General features: G+C 46.6%; 1 protein-coding gene across 1 annotated transcript; it reads left to right on the top strand.

The window, feature by feature from the left end:
• Window positions 1–549: 549 nt before the first annotated feature.
• On the top strand, window positions 550–16,543 carry FMO1 (flavin containing dimethylaniline monoxygenase 1). Its single transcript, XM_081298157.1, has 8 exons — window positions 550–690; window positions 7,048–7,236; window positions 8,203–8,365; window positions 11,386–11,528; window positions 13,091–13,290; window positions 14,777–15,132; window positions 15,621–15,693; window positions 16,067–16,543. Exons 1-8 carry the CDS (start codon window positions 559–561, stop codon window positions 16,407–16,409), a joined length of 1,599 nt encoding a protein of 532 aa, XP_081154283.1. The 5' UTR covers window positions 550–558; the 3' UTR covers window positions 16,410–16,543.
• The last annotated feature ends 2,729 nt before the right edge of the window (window positions 16,544–19,272 follow it).

Genomic DNA, 19,272 nt, shown 5'->3' with positions numbered 1-19,272 from the left:
CTTCCGTGCCTGCCTTTCCACCACACGTCCTCACGGGCAGCCACACTCTGTCTTGCACTGGTGACTAGGGAAAGAAGCCCAAGTCAGCGGCACAGCTGGGGCCCTGGCAAGTACCAGCACTGGGCACGGGGCAGTGTGGTGCAGCACCCATGTGGCCCCAACCCCACCCAGCCAGCTGCTGTGTGGCCCCTCAGTGTCATGCACAGGGAACCTTCCCATAGTGGGAAGAAGGGAACCCTGACCTGCTGCCTGCTCCACTCTCGTCCTGGAGAGGGGAGGCTGGGGCAGCTTGTCCAGAATGCAAGCGTCTGCTGTCACCTTCTGCCACACCCTCTGCCAAGGGACACAAGCCTCAGGCGCAGCTCCAGCCGAACCCCGCACAGTTAGCCAGCGACCCACAGGTCCCGCTCACACGCGCCAGAGGCGGCCACAGAGGACTCAGACTGAGAAACCTCCTAATCCTCAGATTCTTTTCCTGGTTGTCGGGGCTGCCAAGGGTGGGGTGGGGCTTCTGTGGATCCAGTCTTAGCTCCGCTGCCTTTTCCCACCCAGGAGATCATGGCCAAGCGAGTGGCGGTCGTGGGAGCCGGCGTCAGTGGCCTGGCCTCGGTCAAGTGCTGCTTGGAGGAGGGGCTGCAGCCCACCTGCTTCGAGAGGAGCGAGGACATCGGGGGGCTGTGGAGGTTCACCGTGAGTAGGGTTCTGAGCTTCTGTCTGTCGGAGGTGGCTTGAGCGGTGTAACAGGAGACCGTGTTTCTTTCACAAGGGCTGATGGCCCCCGGAAAGGCCAATGTCTGCGGGATGGGGGGACCGGAGGGGGTCTGAAAGTGTCAAAGATAGAAATGGGCTCGGCCGAGGGCGGGAGGGAGGTGTGCCGCAGCCTGACGACTGCACCAGGGTCAGGGGGAGAAGATGTCAACAAGCAAGCCACAGAGTTTGGAAGGAATGGGGTGACCGGGCAAGCCCAGGACGAGAAACAGGCGCAGAGCCAGGGTCTAAGCAGCCCAGAGCCTGCAGCGTGGGGGTAACAGCAGGAACTCCAGCCTCTGCCTGCAAGAACTCCGCTTTACGCACACCTGCAGTGGAGTGGCCAGGGCTCAGTGCAGGATGAGTCCCAGGTCAAGGTCCTGGGCCCAAGCAATCCCAGGCCAGCCGGGAACAATCAGAAACAAAGAAGATGAGTTTGAAGTCCTTTTGGTTCCCCAAACAAAAGAGAAGCCATATTCTAAAACCTTAACAGGGTTGCAGGCTGGATAGGAGAGGGGACTAGAACTCTCACCTAACTGGCCTGGAGCCCAGGGGGCGCCCAGCAGCCCTGCTTCTGGCCACTGAAACCTAACCCAGGCAGACAGTGTTGTGGAGCCCCAGCGCTCCGCTGTGGGGCGCTACAGCAGAGCTCCCCAAAACTCCTGTTTTTACTCCTGCAGGGCAAAATATTTCCTCTGAGTTTTAAATCTGTAAAGAGGAACATTGTCAGGAATCGTGACAACAAGGTGTCCGATGGCCTCAGAGTCTCTGAGAGGCTCAAGGGAAAAAATTTAGCGTTCCTCCATTATAGCACTGCAGAATTTGGAATCAGAGTCGATAATTTTATAATTCAGTGAGCGAAGCTTCAGAGAGGCTAGGGCTGCTGGTTTGGGCACAGTCCGCCAGCACCGGCCAGCGTGGCTCGCACGCAGAAGTGTGCATCTGAGAATGCGCCCAGATACCTGAGCCAAACTCTCCCCACCCTGTGTCTACTGAGGACAGTACTAATCAAGCAGTCAACCTTTCCTCGAATAAGTCTCAGATTCCTTCAGGTATTCCAGACAAACACAACCAGTCAGAGCTGGGAGTTTCCTGAAAGATAAAACTGCCCAATCAGCAGAGTTGTTTGGCTAAGGTGATCTCAGTCAAGGCAAAAAGCGAGTCCAAAGACTAAAAGCTGCACTTAGCCTCTTGGGATGACAAAATGCTCCCTAAGCAGGAAGCGAGCGGTGACATATACCTGTCATCCCAGGGGCTCAGGAGACTGAGACAGGAGTATTGCGAGATCAAAGCCAGCCTCAGTAATGGCGAGGCACTAAGCAACTCAGTGAGATTTTGTCTCTAAATAAAATACATAATAAGGCTGGGGATGCTGGCTCAGTGGTTGAGAGCCCCTGAGTTCAATCCCCTGTACAAAAAACAACAAAAAAAAATTCTCCTTATTCTTTACACTAAAACTCACTCATCTAGGAATCAAGAGAAACAGGTCTCCATCCAGCTGAAGCCAACTGGCTGTGTGACTTGTGCAGATCAAACACCCATGCAGGGGGACACAGAAATGAGACGGGTCCGCCTGCTCAGGGAGCCGTCAGGCAGATGGGAGAAGCCCGCATCCTGCAAGTCAGAGATGGCACCTGGGTGGTCACATGGGGGAGACTCAGGGAGCCAGGGGAAGTTCGCGGAAGAGAGGCATGATGACGGCCCTGAAGGATTCCAACAGGCACAAGAGGCTGGACAGAAGGTGCCAGGGAGGGACCAGCAAAGAGAAAGTGCCAGGTGTGTTCAGGAAATTAAAAAGCCTTTTGGTTTAGAGGAATAATGGGAAGGAGGAGGGTGGCTGAATGTCTGGGCCAGAAGTTCAAATTCAACTTGAAAAGCAGCTTGAACAAAATCACGAGTCATGGTTGTGGTTGTGCTTGTAGTTGTTCTCGATGAGTTGTGTTGTGTGTGTGATAGGAAGACCCAGAGAGGTCTGTCGGTGAAGAGAGGATCTATGGGCAGCAGGAAGCCACTGACCACTGGACACCAGTCCAGGCTGGGACAAGATCCTGGCAGACAGGAGCAGTGGGACTGTACCTGGAGAGGCAGAGAGGCCGGCGCTGAGGGAAAGGGAAGGTGGGCACAGGAGCAGCACCCCAGGGCCTCGGCCTCAGCGGCAGGGGGCGAGGAGGGTGCAGGGGTGGCGAGTGGAACTGGAGGACTGGGGAGATAGAGGAGCTGGCGAAGAGACACTGCGGGGAACGTGGTAGGACATCCGAGGACGGTGCAGTAGTGGACAAGGTAAATGCCATCCCACCACCAAGTCGTTCCGCCTGTCACCTCACTTATAAAATGAACCCATGGAGCAGTTTGAAAAAAAGACAGTGCTGAATCATCAGTAGCCTGGGAAGTAGGAAAATCCACCCGACCTTCATTTAGCAGCCTTCTCTTGATATACAAGTCTCTGGGAGAACCGTGATAGTACTTTGAAAATGCCCAAAGGAGGTGTTCTTGAAGGTGCTTTCCAGCTCGAACACACCGTGAGCCTCCTGCACTGACAAGGGACGTGACCCTTCTGGCTGGGCCTGTGCCCAATACCCCAGACTTGGGCTTTTCCAGGAAAAACAGCTAGTGGGAGGCAAGAGGGAAGCGGAGCTGTTCTTAGATTCCACCCTGAGGGCTAAATTTTTCCCTCCACCGATCCTTGGTGGCTGCATCTGTGATACATTATCTCACCACAGGCTCCAGTGTTCCGCCAAGCCTTCTTCTCTGCCTTCTTCTCTTCCCTTATGCAAAGATGGGGGAGGGGTTTCTCTTCTGTTTTCATTTGTTTCATTTTTTATTTCCATTTGCTTTAAGGTCTCATAAAACACAAGGTTCCTATTTATCCAGCTCCAGCAAGTCCCCTTTACTCTCTGATGCTGAAACAAGCCATTACAAATGCTTTCAATTTTGAAATACTCTTATGTAAATCTTCACAAAGCACATCATGTATCTCAGCCTCCTTAAACTTTCCGTGTGTTAGAGTGTGAGTGTGTATGTGGGTGTGGGTGTGAGTGTGTGTGAGTGTGTTAGCCTTGTATTATTGTTAACCAAAAACTGCCAGCATTAACAATAAAGTATTTACTCTGTGGCTTGGGGGCCAGAGAAGCGTGAGGGGACGTTGACCCTGCGCTAGTCAATCCCACCATGTTTATGATGCATGTTTTCTCCCCCTCTGCAGCTTCCCCCCTGGGTGTGTGTTCATCTTATAGATCTTCAGGGCTACTCTTCTTATTCCTGTTCCCAATTACCATTTAGATTAAAGCAAACCAACTTCACATGTGGTTCTAATGCCCACCTTCACGTCAAAGGATGTTCTCAAACTAGGCTCTAGAATGCGGTGGCCACTGGCCACACAGAGCCATGGAGCACTTGAAATGTGTCTGGTATGACGAAGGAACTGAATTTTTTATCTCAACTGATTTCAATTTTGAACTCACTTCAGTTATTGTAGAACTTCTAAGTATATTTGGATCAACATGGGTGAGTCCACTTTTTCTAGTGAAAATTGAGCATTTGACTGCATATGTAGAAAACACACATCATATCTTGAAGGCAGTCTGAGAAGAATGTGAAACAATCTTGCAACTTAAAATCATAATATTTTAAATATATTGAGTCAAGTAAAATAGACTTTAAAAATTAATCCACTTGTTTCTTTTTACTTTTTGAAAAACTGTGGCCACTAGAGAATTTAAAGCCACATATGTGGCCCCCTCTGCATTCTTACTGCGCAAAGCTGTTGTAAAGCCTTTTACTCAAGGCATGGTCCATGGGCCAGCAGGATGTAACTCAAAGATGGGACTATGTTTTGGAAACTGTTAAAATGCAGACTCTCAGGCTCACCCAGTCCTACTGAGTCAGAATCCACACATTAGTAAGATTTTTCCCGGCAACTCTTAGCAACATTCAGAGGCACTGGGATGGACAGCTGTGCTTCTCAAACTGGAGAGAACAACTGGGTTTTCTTCATTTCCAATTAACTATAGGCTATTATTTGTCAAATGTAATAAAAACGAATTTTTAGAAAAAATGAAAAGTACACCAACAAAAATATATGAGAAACAATTAATTCAAAATTTGTATTGAGTCAAAAGTCATAAGATTAATTTTCATAAATATCACTAAACATAGAAAATAATGACAAAAAATGGCACGTTGTTCTCCATGCACATAGGTAATTAACACAGACAGCCACTATTACACTTGTACCTTTCAGCCAAACAAAACACTTGGTATGAAATAGCAGTTTTCCATATTAAATACCTGCAGACACACTTTGAATACACAGTGTGTATTGATATTTAAGGTTTTTTTTTTTTTTGATATGAGGATCTTGCTTCTTGCTTATCAAGGTACCTAATCTGAATTGGATGGATGGAGATAATCTTTCAGTGGAACAATGTAAATCTACACTAAGTGTTGTCTAAAAGTGCTCAGAGTAGGAAAACAAGGCTCAGGAGTGTGCTGACTAGAATGAGGAAGAGGTTTTAACACCATCTCAGCAAGTGCAAGGAATTCTTTTTTTAAAAAAATAAAACTGCTATGCAAAGTGAAGCAAATAGTGCTGTTTTTAAAAATCTATCTTCTGTCCTTTCTCAGTAGTCAATTCAAATAATTCATTCTGTAAGTTTATATTTAAAGATAAGGGGTTTTTTTCAGTGAAGTGAAAAGATTCCAGATTTTATGCACTTCGGTATGACAGTTTCCAATGAGGCTTGAACACCACACATTCTGCTGCAGTTCTAGGCCTGCGGCTAGAGCACAGGCTAGACTCCATGCAACTCAAAGGAAACCAGGAAACGAGGCCCATCTACGTCCTGTGCCACAAAGTGTTCTGCATGAACTTGGATGCTGAATGGTGTCCCATTATTGCTGTAGAAGGTCTGAATGCTTACTCTCAATTTCTGCAAGTATCTTGTCACAGACTGGTGACCACCAGTTCATATTGGTACCTTCAACACATGACACTTGATTAGTGCTGCTGTAGGTATTCCAGTGAGATAACAGAGCAAGATTTAGAGCCACCTTCTCAGGGGCCTTTCAGCCTCCAGATTTCTAGCTTTGTTCTAGATCAATGAAGCTGTCAGAGATGGAGTCACAGATAAGCAGGTTATAAAAAAAAAAAGTCAAATCAACTGATGAGATCAGTCATGTTGATTTAAACCACAGAGGTATTTATCATTGCTTTTTAGTCTCTATGATTACTGCACATTTCATGCAGGTCTAGGTTTTCTACCTTATAGAGGCAACAGTAAGCCCTCTACGTATGTGAGGTTCATGTTCCCTTACTTATGTAAATAAAATAATTTTGACTTCCCTGGAAAAAGAAACTATACAAATCCAAGATAGCGAATGACATTGAAATACAGGGACCTTCCCACTGAAATCAGGAGCACAAGCCTCCACATCCAAAGTCAGATATTATAAAGATATTATGAAAACTTCTTGGGGCAGTCTTATGAGAGGCTGATGTTTACTTGTTACTCCAGTCAAAACAGAGAGTAGAAAACTGGTCAGAATGTGCCATCCACACAGTTATTCAATCTGGAAACCTTTGGCTGTTCTACTGGAGCCCCTAAATCCAACTGCCCCGGCATCCTATGCCTTCTACCTACCATCGGTCACAAATGCCAGCTTTCTGGGTGGCAACAGCCACCACCTCTATTCAGGTCTTCACTAGCAATCACATATTTGTGTTTTAGGCTCTTAACTGACCCTCTTCCTTTTTGTCCAGCCCTCTCGAATCCATCTTTTGTAGATCCAGAATAACTTTTCCAAAATTTAATATGAATCACTTCCATGTTTAAAACTTTCAGTGGATTACATGACCTTTCCATAAAAATCCACATCCCTTAACTTTGGATACAAAACTTTCATAATCTGTATAATCATTTCAAGAATACTCTATGAAACCAAAGTAGCTAACAATTGTTCATTGTCCAGAAACTGCTTCTAGGCTCTCATCTGTTTCTCCATTCTCCTGTCTTTGCAGTGATACTGCATGAATTTGAACAGGTAAGTTTATCCTGGATTTATTTGTTAGCATGTGATGAATGAAAGAATGATTCTGATCATATGATTTATACTGGGGACGAATGTCATCTCCTAGATGCAGAACAGCAAATCCTATTAGAAAGGTGGCAGGCATCATGCGTCATCTGGATCACCTTAAGCTTGGTCAATGTTGAGATTTCTAAAAGGTTTACATCCATTGTGAATGTGTGTGTCTGTGTGCACGCACACATGCCTGCTCACCCATGAGCACTGTTTCTACAGGAACATGTTGAAGAGGGTAGAGCCAGCCTCTACAAGTCTGTGGTTTCCAACAGCAGCAAGGAGATGTCTTGTTATTCGGATTTTCCCTTCCCAGAAGATTATCCAAACTATGTGCCAAATTCTCATTTCCTGCAATATCTCAAAATGTATGCAAACCAGTTCAACCTTCTGGAATGCATTCAATTCAAGGTAAGACACAAACTTCAGTTAGTAGTCAGAAAGTGTTCTCCTGCCTATTTTCTATTACTTCTCTATAGAACAGCTCTGGATTCTGTAAAGAAGAGCTGAACTGGCAAGCTCAAAGACACCTTTTCTAAAAGACAGAGTTGATAATACAAATGTAGAAACTCAATAGGCATATTGAATAATATGAACATAGGAAGACCTGAGAAGCCCATCTTCCTTGAAAATTGAAAAGAATAAAAAACAAAGTATCTTTGTTAGTGCTTTTTTTTTTTTTTTGCTTTTAAATCTGACTTATATTAGGTTTACTATAAATATATTTCCTGGGGCTGAAGGCAAAGTCAGTTGCCTAGCATGCACAAGACTCTGCGTTCAGTCCCTGGTACTGCAAGTAAATAAATAAACTTCCTGAGTTCTAATACTCACGTACATGTATGTACTCAATGAGAACAAAAAATAAGCTATTTGAATTTATACTACTCCCAAATGTTCAGGCCATAAGCTTAGCAATTTTCAAAAGCTCTCTAGGTCAGGAAAAATTTCAGCAACATATTCTATAGAACTTTCCATAATCTAAGATACTTGGGACCAAACTATGTCTTCAAGGATACATCCATATTTCTATTAAAGGAACTGTTGTTAGGGCTCTGTGACAGAGAACACTGCACCACAAAAAACAAAAACTAAGAGACATCTGATACCTTCCGTATAATCTTTGTTCTATCACTTGCTGTGAGAATTGGAGCAAGTCCCTTAAAATCTTTGGCTACCCCCTCCACGACCCCAAGCTTAGAGTATTTCCAGCCAAGAAATCATGGTTAGTCTGAGAGCCTGATTTGATTTGAATGAGGTGCTTATTAATTATGTTTGGTCTTTGTTCTAGAACTTTTGAAATGTCCACTGGCACATTAGCCAGCAAGTCACTAAGGGCCCCTTGACAACTGCTAATCACGTCTGTGATTCTTTTTTCAGACCACAGTCTGCAGTGTGACAAAACGCCCAGATTTTGCTGTCTCTGGCCAGTGGGAGGTGGTCACAATGCATGAAGGGAAGCAAAGCTCTGCCACCTTTGATGCGGTCATGGTCTGCACTGGTTATCTCACCACCCCGCATTTGCCACTGGACTCCTTTCCAGGTACACAGAGCGCTTTCTGCATATGGCCTTCAATGGTTTCGTGGGACCCATGCTGATACTTGATTGGTCTGGGGATGCACCCCTATGGCTCCTCCAGTAAACACCTGTCAGGGAACAGTTTTCGTGATTGGCACTTCTTCTAACTAGCCCATTTCTTCAAACAACCAATGAGTATGGAAGAGAATGACAGGTAACTTAGTGAGCAGCTTTATGTCCCTGAGGTTCCCTGTTCTTCCTTAAGTGACACCCGGCAACATGGGCCACTTGAACAAGCTGCTCACCTCAGCAGCATCCGCACAGTGCCAGAGCTGAGCTTAGAGGCCCCAAAGGTCAACCTGTGAACAGAGGAAAGAGCAATTCCATTTTTTGTTTGTTTTATATGAGCCACAGCAATTAGCTAGATTAGGGGTTTATGGAAGTGGATCAATAAATAGTCAACAGAGAAAGGAACCTGGGGAGACAAGTCCAGACACCTTTGGGTGTTACTTTCTTTATTTAGCTTTTGCAATCATAATTCATGTCAATCTGTGCCAAATTTCAATTGGACTTCAACTGAAGGGAATAGAAAACACAATAGTTTGGTTTATTTCACCTGCAGTAAGCATTTAAAATGTTAAAACTCCTGGGCTGGGGTTCTGGCTCGGTGGTGGAGTGCTTGCGTCACATGTGTGAGGCACTGGGTTCGATTCTCAGCACTGCATATAAATAAATGATTAAAATAAAAGTCCATCAACCACTTAAAAAAATATTTTTTAAAAAAATGTTAAAACTCAGTCGAAGTCATCTCAATATGGTCTGGAGTAATCCCAAGACTCGTCTTAAACAATAATATTCTTCCAAAGGTTCTGAATCTTCCCCAGAGACTTCTCAAGTCAGGTCCAATTAGGATAATACATATCCTGAGAACTGCCATAGAACAGAATCACTGGATTAAAAGAACAAGTTCAGTCTTCTTCCCAGGCAGGAAATGGTGCTTCAGGTTGCAGGGTCTGAGTGTCCAACAGGCTTTGCTCTAACACACCCAATTATGGATGCTCTCCATCCACAAGACGACACACCTCCGAGTTCTCACCTGCAGAGCAAAGCCCCAAGCAGCCATTCCTCTGATCTCTCAGGAAAGAGTGCCTGGCATAGGGTCATCCAGAGAATCCAGAAAGTTCCACAGCACAGGGGAAACTGGACAGATTCATCACCTTTGGTGAATTACACAAGGTGCTAGCAGTATAGACGAGCACACGACCACATGTGGTCTGCATTGAAGGTATGAATACAGTTTCACGGGTGTACAGTGGAGGAATTAGTCTATGTATGACCTGGAGGGATACCAATACACATGTTCAGTGAAGTCATGTGCCTCCCATGGTCTTAGATCTGCCCTAGAAGCCACCTCAGGAGTCCTGTCAGAGTAGGATAAAGCACACCCTGCCCGCACGAGGCCGAATGTGCTCAGTTTGAACAGGATGAGCTTGGGACCCAGAAGGCATGAATTCTAAGAGACATAACTAACTAGAGCTTATCATCTTTTACCTCCCATGGCTTCTTTCCTCCATAAACGGAGGAGCGTGGATCACCCCACCCAGTAGCATGTGGAGGCTCTGTGAGACTTAACCAGCCACTACCAATCTGAAACCCCCAGCTAAGGGCTGTCACAGTGCCTTTGAGCACCAGGAGTCTGTGATCTGGATTGAAATGCAGCCCCCCAATCTCTACAGCCCCCTTCCTTCCTAACAGCAGGCGCCCTGGTCTGCACATACACCCTGGGGTGGTTGTTAACCCTAATAAAAAATGTGTCACCGGTTCTGGAGGAAACTCCAAAGGAGGTATTCCAAAAAGTCTTAGTAAAAATAATAGGTATCAAAATTAAAATAAATGCAGAATCTCCCCCAAATGACTATTTTTATTCACTCAGCTATATACAGTCTGGTATTCACTAACACAGTCACATTCACCTAATATAAGTTCCCACTCTATCCACGTTGAGGTAAGAAAGCAACTCAGCCATATGAAGTCTGTTTTGTCTCTTGGTGACCCAAATAGCCTACTCCAGGGAGAATCTAAGGTAACCCAAAGACTTCAGCTTTCCCTTCTCAGGGGTTCATGTTGGGTTTCTGTACTGAGTTAATATTTGAACTTGTTTGCATCCAGGCTATATTCTGTAAGCTTTGGACTGTGGTCAGGTTTTAACCAGGATTCAAGCTAGAATCCTAAGGGTTCAGGGTCACCTGGTCTTGACAAGGCCACTACTCACAAGCAGATACCTTTATCCCCCAGGAGAATCTCAGTATCTTATCAACTGGTTCTTTGTTCAGTTCAAATTACTTCTGATTGTGAAACATGGCCTTGAGAGAATTTTCAAAGAGTCTCCGTTTGCATTGGATGTCTCAATAAGTTTAGTCTGGCACTGACTGCCTGAGATACAGCTAGCCCCAAAATCCTGGTGTCGGCCACAACCCAGTTTTCTCTGGATGACTCAGCAAACTCAGGCCAAGTTACTGTCAGTCACCGAGGTGAACTACCAGTGAACTTCCCAAGGTCACATGGATCTTGGTGAATTTGTCTTATTTCCCCATTTCGTCTAGCACAGTGGCAGGCACACAGCGGATGTCCCCGAGTAGAGGCACTGGTTCACAGTTCCCTTTAGATTCTCTACTCCTGTCCGTTGGAGGTGAAAAGCTATGCAGTGTGGAAGAGTCGGGTATTAGTGAACAGAACGTCCTCCCACTGACTTCCAACAGCCCTTAAACGTAAGGACTCCTGCTCAAAACATTTTTATGCCATAATGCTTCAGCTCAGGAGTTAACCATCTTGTAGGTACAGCTCACAGCCCGTCTAATAACATGGAGTCATTCCCTGACGATATTTTACAAAGTCTTGAATTTGTATTTCAGATTTCCTCAAACTTGAATGCATTAGTAAAAATAACCTGAATTATCTGTCAAAAGGGTGCTATCAACCGAAAAATATTAGTACTTTATTCACTGACCCTATAAATCTTCTACTTGACCTTGTTTTATGTCTAGGTATACATACTTTCAAAGGCCAGTACTTTCATAGCCGACAGTATAAATATCCAGACATGTTTAAGGATAAGAGAGTCCTTGTGGTTGGAATGGGAAATTCCGGCACAGACATTGCTGTGGAGGCCAGCCACCTGGCAAAGAAGGTACCGCTCTTGATGTGACTTAGTGAAGAGCTTTGTCATAGGAGGCATGTCTCAGGCTGCGTTTGACACCGTGACAGATGTTCAGGGAGCACAAAAGCCTAACACACAATAGATTTTTATTGAGTGTTCATAGTTTGTATTGAGTGTTCATGAATTTTACTGTGAAATCCAGTTGTCTTCTCTCCTCCAAAACCAGCTTCTCCCAGTCAACCAGCAAGAGCTCTGGGACACACCTCTTCTCTATCCAGTCCCGGAAGTCAGAGGATCCCGGCAACTGTTTCTGGCTAAGGTCTCCCACCTGCCCCATCTTTCCTTACTCGTTGCCACTCCCCCATGGGGGTCCATGCCCCTCCCCCAGTGGGCCCACTGCAGTGGAAATGTCACAGTTAGGAGATGGTGACTGCAGAAATTGTAACTGCTGATTGGGAGACTCTGCCAAGCACTGCACTAAACGCCTTCCACTGCGTGGCCACCTCATCACCAAAACAAGCCACTGAAGTGGGGCCACTGGTCTCCCTGCATGCAGAAGAGGAGGCCAAGGGCTTGATGACTGATTCACTGACTGACAGATGGATTGATTGATTTGAAGGCACTTAGGGTGAATTATCTAAAGAAAGGGAAAGGTCCATCCCCCGGGCCCACCTCATGTGGGTGTGACGTAGGGTTATTTCTGTGTCACTAACCATCTGGAAGTTTCTTTAATCAGAAAACATGCTTTGGCATACATCTTATCATCAGCAAAGAAACCCCCCTTAGCTTGGGTCACAATTCATATCCACTGAAAGGTCACCTCTTTTTCGGCGTCATGTCAGAGGCAGGGTCATGCACAGGCCGTCAGAGCAGCCATGGCCTGCAGCTCTCGCCGGCCATGTGCAGTGCCAGATGCTATACTCCGTGTCATAAAGTCAGACAAAAGCATTGGTGCTGTGGCTGAGGCCTCGTGCCCTGTCAGGTGGGAGATGAGCACTGTTGAATCAGTTGTCTTGAACTAACGGAGTAATGGATGAGTTAACCAATTGTGTGTGTGTGTGTTTTGAACAATTACACAGGAAATTACTTGTCCTGTAGGTACCAATACAACAATGAGCTTAGTGAACTGGGTGGTAAACTCAGCCAGCCAATCTGATAAAAAAAAAAAAAAGACTGATTGTATTACTGAATTTTACTGCCAGTTAAACCAGTAGTGTGTGGAGAAATTACCTTTGCAGACAGCCCTGATGGCTTCCACAGCCTGTTCTCATTGCAAACAAGTGGAATTAGTGCAGGTACCTGCGATCCCTGCCCAGCATCTTCCCACGAGGTCCCCAGGTATCTCAAGCCTGGCAGACAATAATGCTTTAATACGCTACATATTCAAATATTATCCCATTAGAATAACTTATAATTATATATTATAATAACTTATAATTATAACTTATAATAACTTATAATTATATATTATAATAATAATAAAAGAGTGCTTAGAAGAGCCAAGACTATCTCGTTAGGTCTGCATTTTGAGGGTGACAGACACATGGTGCCTTTCAGGTCATGACCCATCTCGAATCTCTGATTGCTTCCAGGTGTTCCTCAGCACCACTGGAGGGGCATGGGTGATGAGCAGAGTCTCGGACTCAGGGAACCCGTGGGACATGGTGTTCACAACACGATTTCAGAACATGTTCAGAAATGCTCTCCCAACTCCAATTGTGAGTTGGTTGCTGGCAAGAAAGATGAACAGCTGGTTCGATCATGTAAATTATGGATTAGCACCAGACGACAGGTAAATATAAGCTATCTGTCCAGGGCTATCAGGGAGATGGGCTCTGAGTGGCATATGCAAGCCAGGCAAGGTCACAGCAACACGACAACAAACCAAAACTGCATTTGATTCCCCTTGATAATAGTAGCTTGCTGTTCCTAAGTGATCAGTGGGTGAATGGTGTACTATGAACAGCTCTTTGAGGTAGGAGTTATCATCATCTCCTCATTACTATGGGAAATGGAGGCTTAGCAAAATACAGTCACTTGCACTGGTTGAGCAGCGAGTGGGCACTGGGGCCTCAGCAAGCTACATGGGCCTCCACAGCAGCAAACGGACTTTGTTCACAAAACAACATACTTGCTTTGCTTCATTATACTGGAAAAATGGAATCCTTCAGTTGCCCTTCCTTGCCTCTCTCATGGCAGAGATGACCGTGATGTCAGTCTGTCTCTTCATTTACAACCTACAACTTATCCCCCAGCAAGAACCAAAAGTCTTACTTCTGCGTTCAGTAGGTTTACAGGGTGGAAAGCCACTACCAGCTGACACTGCAGCTGGAGATCCTGTCTGGTCTCCCTCCAGACCTCAGTCTGGACCAACATGGATGGGTGGTCCCAGTCACCACTGGGGGCCTGCAGCCCCGTCCTGTGCTTTCAACATGCCCTTCTCTCTATTGTCCCCACCACCACCACCACCCATTTCTTATCTCCACTCCCTGCCTCCAGGCATCTCAGGGGCTGGGACTCCTTCCACCACAAACTCTGTCCATAGTACATACATAGAGCTATGGTATCTCCTCTCTTCAATGCAGGTTGTCCTTTGCCATATGTTCTTCATTCTACCCAATGACTTAAGGATGGCAAGTGTCAGTGTCCCAGGTGTTGGTGAATAGAAGGAAGCCTATAGGTCCTAAATGGCTTGCCCAAGCTTTGTTAGATATAAGCAGTTGGACAAGGAACCACCCTTATTACCATCATTGCCTCCATTTCACCACACCATCTCTTCCTGTGCATTCACCATAAGCCAAAACGGCTTATGCAAGAGCAACTCACAAACTGCTCGTCTTACGATCTCAAAGATATAGCCATAGAAGACGGCTCTTGCCTGGTTCCTTTGAACACATGGGTTTTCCTTACACAACTGCTTTCTGGAAGAGAAGGCACTGGCTAGAGCTTCCAGCAGTGTTCCCAGGATACAGATGCTCCCCTCCCAGTCCTTCAGCACTGGGAGATCTCTAGATGACAGGTGATTGCTGAATACTGAAGACAGTGAGGGTAACAGGGGCTGGGAACGCATTGGCTCCTCACAGGCTCCCAAACTCTAATCAGTTGTCAACCTTGGACATCCCTGAATCCCCTTCCACCGAGGGAGCTTCCCCCAAGACTGGCACTAAGACTGGCACCTCTTGTCCAGCCAGGGAGAGGCCCCGACTGGAGAGTTAGGGGAGGAGGAGGGAGGCTAAGCTGTTTGGTCAGCGCTCTCCCCTGCCTGTGCTTTGGTTCAGGGTGCAGTTAAAAGAGCCCGTGATAAACGACGACCTCCCGGGCTGCATCATCACGGGCAAGGTGCAGATCAAGCCCAGCATAAAAGAGGTGAAGGAAAACTCCGTGCTCTTCAGCAACACCCCAAAGGAGGAGCCCGTTGACATCATCGTCTTTGCCACTGGGTACACCTTTGCTTTCCCCTTCCTCGATGAATCTGTTGTGAAAGTTGAAGGTGGCCAGGCATCTCTGTACAAGTATGTCTTCCCTGCGCACCTGCAAAAGCCAACCCTGGCTGTGATTGGCCTCATCAAGCCCTTTGGCTCCATGATACCCACAGGAGAGGTACAAGCTCGATGGGTGGTCCAAGTCCTGAAAGGTGAGTGTGGGAAGCAGCAGGGCAGGTGACTTTGGACACTGGAGATTTTGAAACCATTACCAGCTGCCATTTAAAATGACAGCATCTTTAAAAGCAGGATCCATTCTATAGTTCCCTGGATTAGCCTGTCAGGGTGACTTGGACCATTTACCAGCACAAGTGATACACTAGGTATCAAAAATATAAACTCCATCTTCCTGTTATTTTGACTGCATTGACAGGTTCAATTAAAATGTAAAAGTTTGGCCAACAGAGTGACAAGTCTGAACCCACTGTGATGTTCTGCTGCATTAAGTAGTGAGATGAAGGGGTGCCTGTGCTTTCTGAGGGTGACAGAATTGCCAGGAGCACACCATCAGCTCAGGCAGAGGACGTTTTCCCCAGAGCTGATGAGTTGCAGGGCACTGGACATAAAGGACGACGGAGTAAAGCTCCCCTGTCCATAAGCGGGCACCAAAGTCAAACTGCATGGTCCTGTCTATCCATAGGTCTGCATACGTTGCCGCCACCTAGCGTCAGGATAGAGGAAGTGGAGGAAAGGAAACAGAACAAGCCCAGTGGGTGAGTGCACCGCATAGGCGCGTTTTCTGAATCACAGGGAGGTGGGAAACTAGAGCAGAGAGGTGCAGTTACTCTGGGGAAAAGAGGGGAGCTTCTGGAGCATCGGAGACTCGCGGGGTGGGGTCAATAGAAGAGCTGGCCAAGGAAAGAGGAGCCTCAGCCCCAGGGTGCAAGCCAGCGGGCCCTTGCAGAGGAAGCTGCTGGCGCACAACCAGCACTGCGGAGACTCCACCCACAGTGTCCTGGCTCTTCCCACCAGGCAAATGCAGTGATAGCTGAGTTTAAAGAGGCAGAAGGAGGCGGCAGCTGTGTTCTAAGGTTATTGTCGTGTTGTCTTTTTGTCTCCCCCCACCACCATCTTCCTTTTACAAAGGTTCGGTTTGCACTACTGCAAGGCTTTACAATCGGATTACATCGAATACATAGACGAGCTCCTGACCTATATCAATGCAAAGCCCAACCTCTTCTCTCTGCTCCTGACGGACCCACGCCTGGCCTTGGCCATCTTCTTTGGTCCCTGCTCACCATACCAGTTCCGCCTGACAGGCCCAGGAAAATGGCAAGGAGCCAGAAACACCATCCTGACACAGTGGGACCGAACCCTCAAGGCCACCAAAACTCGAACTGTACGAGAATCCCCGTCTTCCTTTGAAAGTCTGTTTAAACTCATTAGTTTTCTGGCTTTCCTTGTTGCTATTTTCCTGATTTTTCTATAAGGAAAAGATCTTCCAAAAGGCTCTTCCGATGCATAGAGTAGATTACAGCTTTTGACCCCTCCCTTACAGTGACACAGCCTTCACAGTTAGAAGCCACAGTTACATGCTGAAGGCCACCACCCTCCTCCCCAACTGGCTCCAGGGGAGACTTTGATACTCCCGAGCCTCTCCCACCTGTTATGTCTAATGCTAGAGGGTGATGCCCAAGACTTCTGTGTGCCTGAAGGCTCTGGGAAGTCCTGAAACATTTTAGGAAGAGAGCTATCCTGGGCAGCACACCTAGAGCTGTCCAGCAAAATCTGTTCCCAAAGACCTCACCCAAGAGCCCCGGCCCACCTCACAAAAGACTGCTTTGCACCCAAAGGATATTTTTATGTGGCTGAATAAAGACAAAGAAAGAACCCTAGAAACTGGTCTTGAGTGGTCTTTTGTTCTTTTTTATGCAAAGGGCACTGCCTTTGCAACCAAATCCCACTGGAATCCATTAGAAAAAGAACTCAGCCAAGCAGAGAGCTAGCAGGGACAGAATGAGAGCTAGCAGGGACAGAGAAAGAGGAGCAAAAGCAAAGAGCCAGTCAGTGCTTTGCTAACCCAGCCTGCCCACCCCAGGGCTACAGCTGACAAACACGTGATGCTGGTCAGAGAAGGCTTTGCCTTCCCTTGGCCTCATTAATGGGCTTGGATGACAAACCTCACCTCAGGATGACCAAAAGGTGGGAGACAGGTGGGCTGAAGGGGTAGGGCAGGATGGAGCAGCCCAGGACACATTAGCAACCTTATAGCTCCCTATAGGGAGGGGCTATTCCTGGGACAGGTTACCTTGGAAGCAGGTTGGGGCAGGGGCAGGCTCTTGATAAGGGTGGAAGAAGGGGTCTCAAGGGATTAACATTTTAATCCCTCAGGAGACAGTCTCCAACTTCCCAGACTCACTCAAAATTGGCCTCCTTGATCCGACCTGACTCCATTTACCTATCTACACTGACTGCCTGTCTGATTCTGGCTTCACTTCCAGCGCAGGAGCACCAAACAAAACCCGATAAGCTCCCCACACCAGTTCCACATGCTGTCTCACTTCTGCTGAGCCACCCCATGCCAGCAACCTCCAGAAGGGGACATCAGAAGCCTTCTCTGTTCTTCATTATGAAAACTCCTCTGCCCGCCTTTGAATCTATGCCAGACACTAGAGACAGGGGCCGAACATCTTGCTTAGCCAGGTCTGTCTTCATTTATTTCAACAGTACTAAAAAAAAAAAAGCATTCTATAAAGGGGTAATTGTAATGTTGCACATCCTAAGCCATAGTTAAAATTAATAAGTACCGTCCATTCTCCCCTTTAGTCCTCACGATAATAATTATGGGGTTGGGGAGGCAAGTATCTTACAAAACTTAATAAGTAAGAAAATTCAGACAAAAAGCTGTCAGCTGATTTGTCCAAGTAAACAGGTAACAGGGGGGACGACAGCCTCCAGAACTCACATCCAGGGCTCTCTGTCATTTAAGACAAATTACTTCAGAATACTTAGCAGTGACCTCAGAAGAGTCCTCAGGAGCACCTGTGTTTCTCTCATTTCCTACTCTGTGGGCGTGTGTGAACCCCGTCTCTCAGTGCACTCTTTCCTGCTGTATCCCAGATTTCACGGCTCCCTGTCTGTGCACACCACATACATCTTTCCCCTGTTTCCCCTACCTTTTCTGGACTATGACTATACTAGGCCTACTTTACGGTCAAAGTATAAAACAGACATGATAGAATCGAATTCCCAGCCTAGAAACCACCCCTTTTTGTCATACTGGACAGCAGCATCAGGCCTGAGGGTGTAGTGCAGAGGTAGAGCCCTTGCCCCGCCGGCACAAGGCCTGGTTCACTCCACAGTGCTGCAAAAACATTGCATTCGGATTTTAAATTTAAATAAATAATCCCAGAAAGAAAAAACACAACTAAACTACTTATTGCCCAGAAATCTAACAAAAGAGAAATGTAGAGAACACCCTGGCTTCGCAGACTTTCTTGCACACCCTTTAAATCAGAAGGCATTTTATCTCCAAGGATAATTTTATATTTTCTGAAGCTCTTTTTAACGTATACAAATAGTACCCCCGCTGACCAGCCTTTGGCACTGAACCTACCTTCTTGCACACCAGTGCTCTGGACCTCTTGGTATGCCCCCTGGGGAGGGGCTAGAGCACCAGGCCCAGAGCTCAGGATCACGCACTCTGCCACTGCTACCTGTGTGACCTGGACCAAGCCACGGCCTTTCCCAAGCCAGTGTTCCCTTCACAGCATAGCAGCCCCAGTACCTCCTGCCTCACAGAGCTTCACGTTGACTTAACCAGTGGCTTCCATGATTCCATGGGTCTGCCCTTATCCCTGGAGCAGCCCCATGCTTAGCATAAGAGGCCAGCTTCCAAAATCCCAGACCACAATCCTCAGAAGAGAGAAAAAGAACTTCTAGAGCTTTTCCAGGTATCCAAAGGTGTGTTTATCCCTTCCTCCTGGTCACGTGCCACCTGGCTAGTGACTGCATTTCCCAGCCTCCTTTGCACTAATAGGATCACATGGCCCCAGTCTTGCAAAGGGAATGTGAATAGAAATAAGGTATGTAACATAGCCCTTGCTTTATCTTCTGTGTGAGCTACATCATGGTCATGGCACCAATCCAGTGTTAATCATGCAGAAAAGGACAAAGTCCTGAAAAATGACAGAGCAACCCAAATAGAAGGAACAAGGTTCCTGAACAGCCCAGGTCGCAAAGTAGCTTTATGGCCCTAGACTCGGCGTCGAGCTGTTGTGTGACAGAAGGAACTTTTCTCTTATTTGAGCCATTGTATTATTTATTTTGTTACATCAGCTCAGCTTTTACAC

Source organism: Spermophilus citellus (genome assembly GCF_964194105.1).
Source record: "Spermophilus citellus genome assembly, chromosome: 6".
Lineage (NCBI taxonomy): Eukaryota > Metazoa > Chordata > Mammalia > Rodentia > Sciuridae > Spermophilus > Spermophilus citellus.
Note: the sequence above shows the minus strand (reverse complement) of the source record. Positions and strands in the feature narration are given on the sequence as shown.

Coding starts and splice junctions, on each gene's coding strand:
- FMO1 (XM_081298157.1), top strand. CDS start 559: ATGGCCAAGCGAGTGGCGGTCGTGGGAGCCGGCGTCAGTGGCCTGGCC. Junction 8,366..11,385: donor GCCACTGGACTCCTTTCCAG/GTACACAGAGCG, acceptor TTTTATGTCTAG/GTATACATACTTTCAAAGGC. Junction 13,291..14,776: donor GGATTAGCACCAGACGACAG/GTAAATATAAGC, acceptor GCTTTGGTTCAG/GGTGCAGTTAAAAGAGCCCG.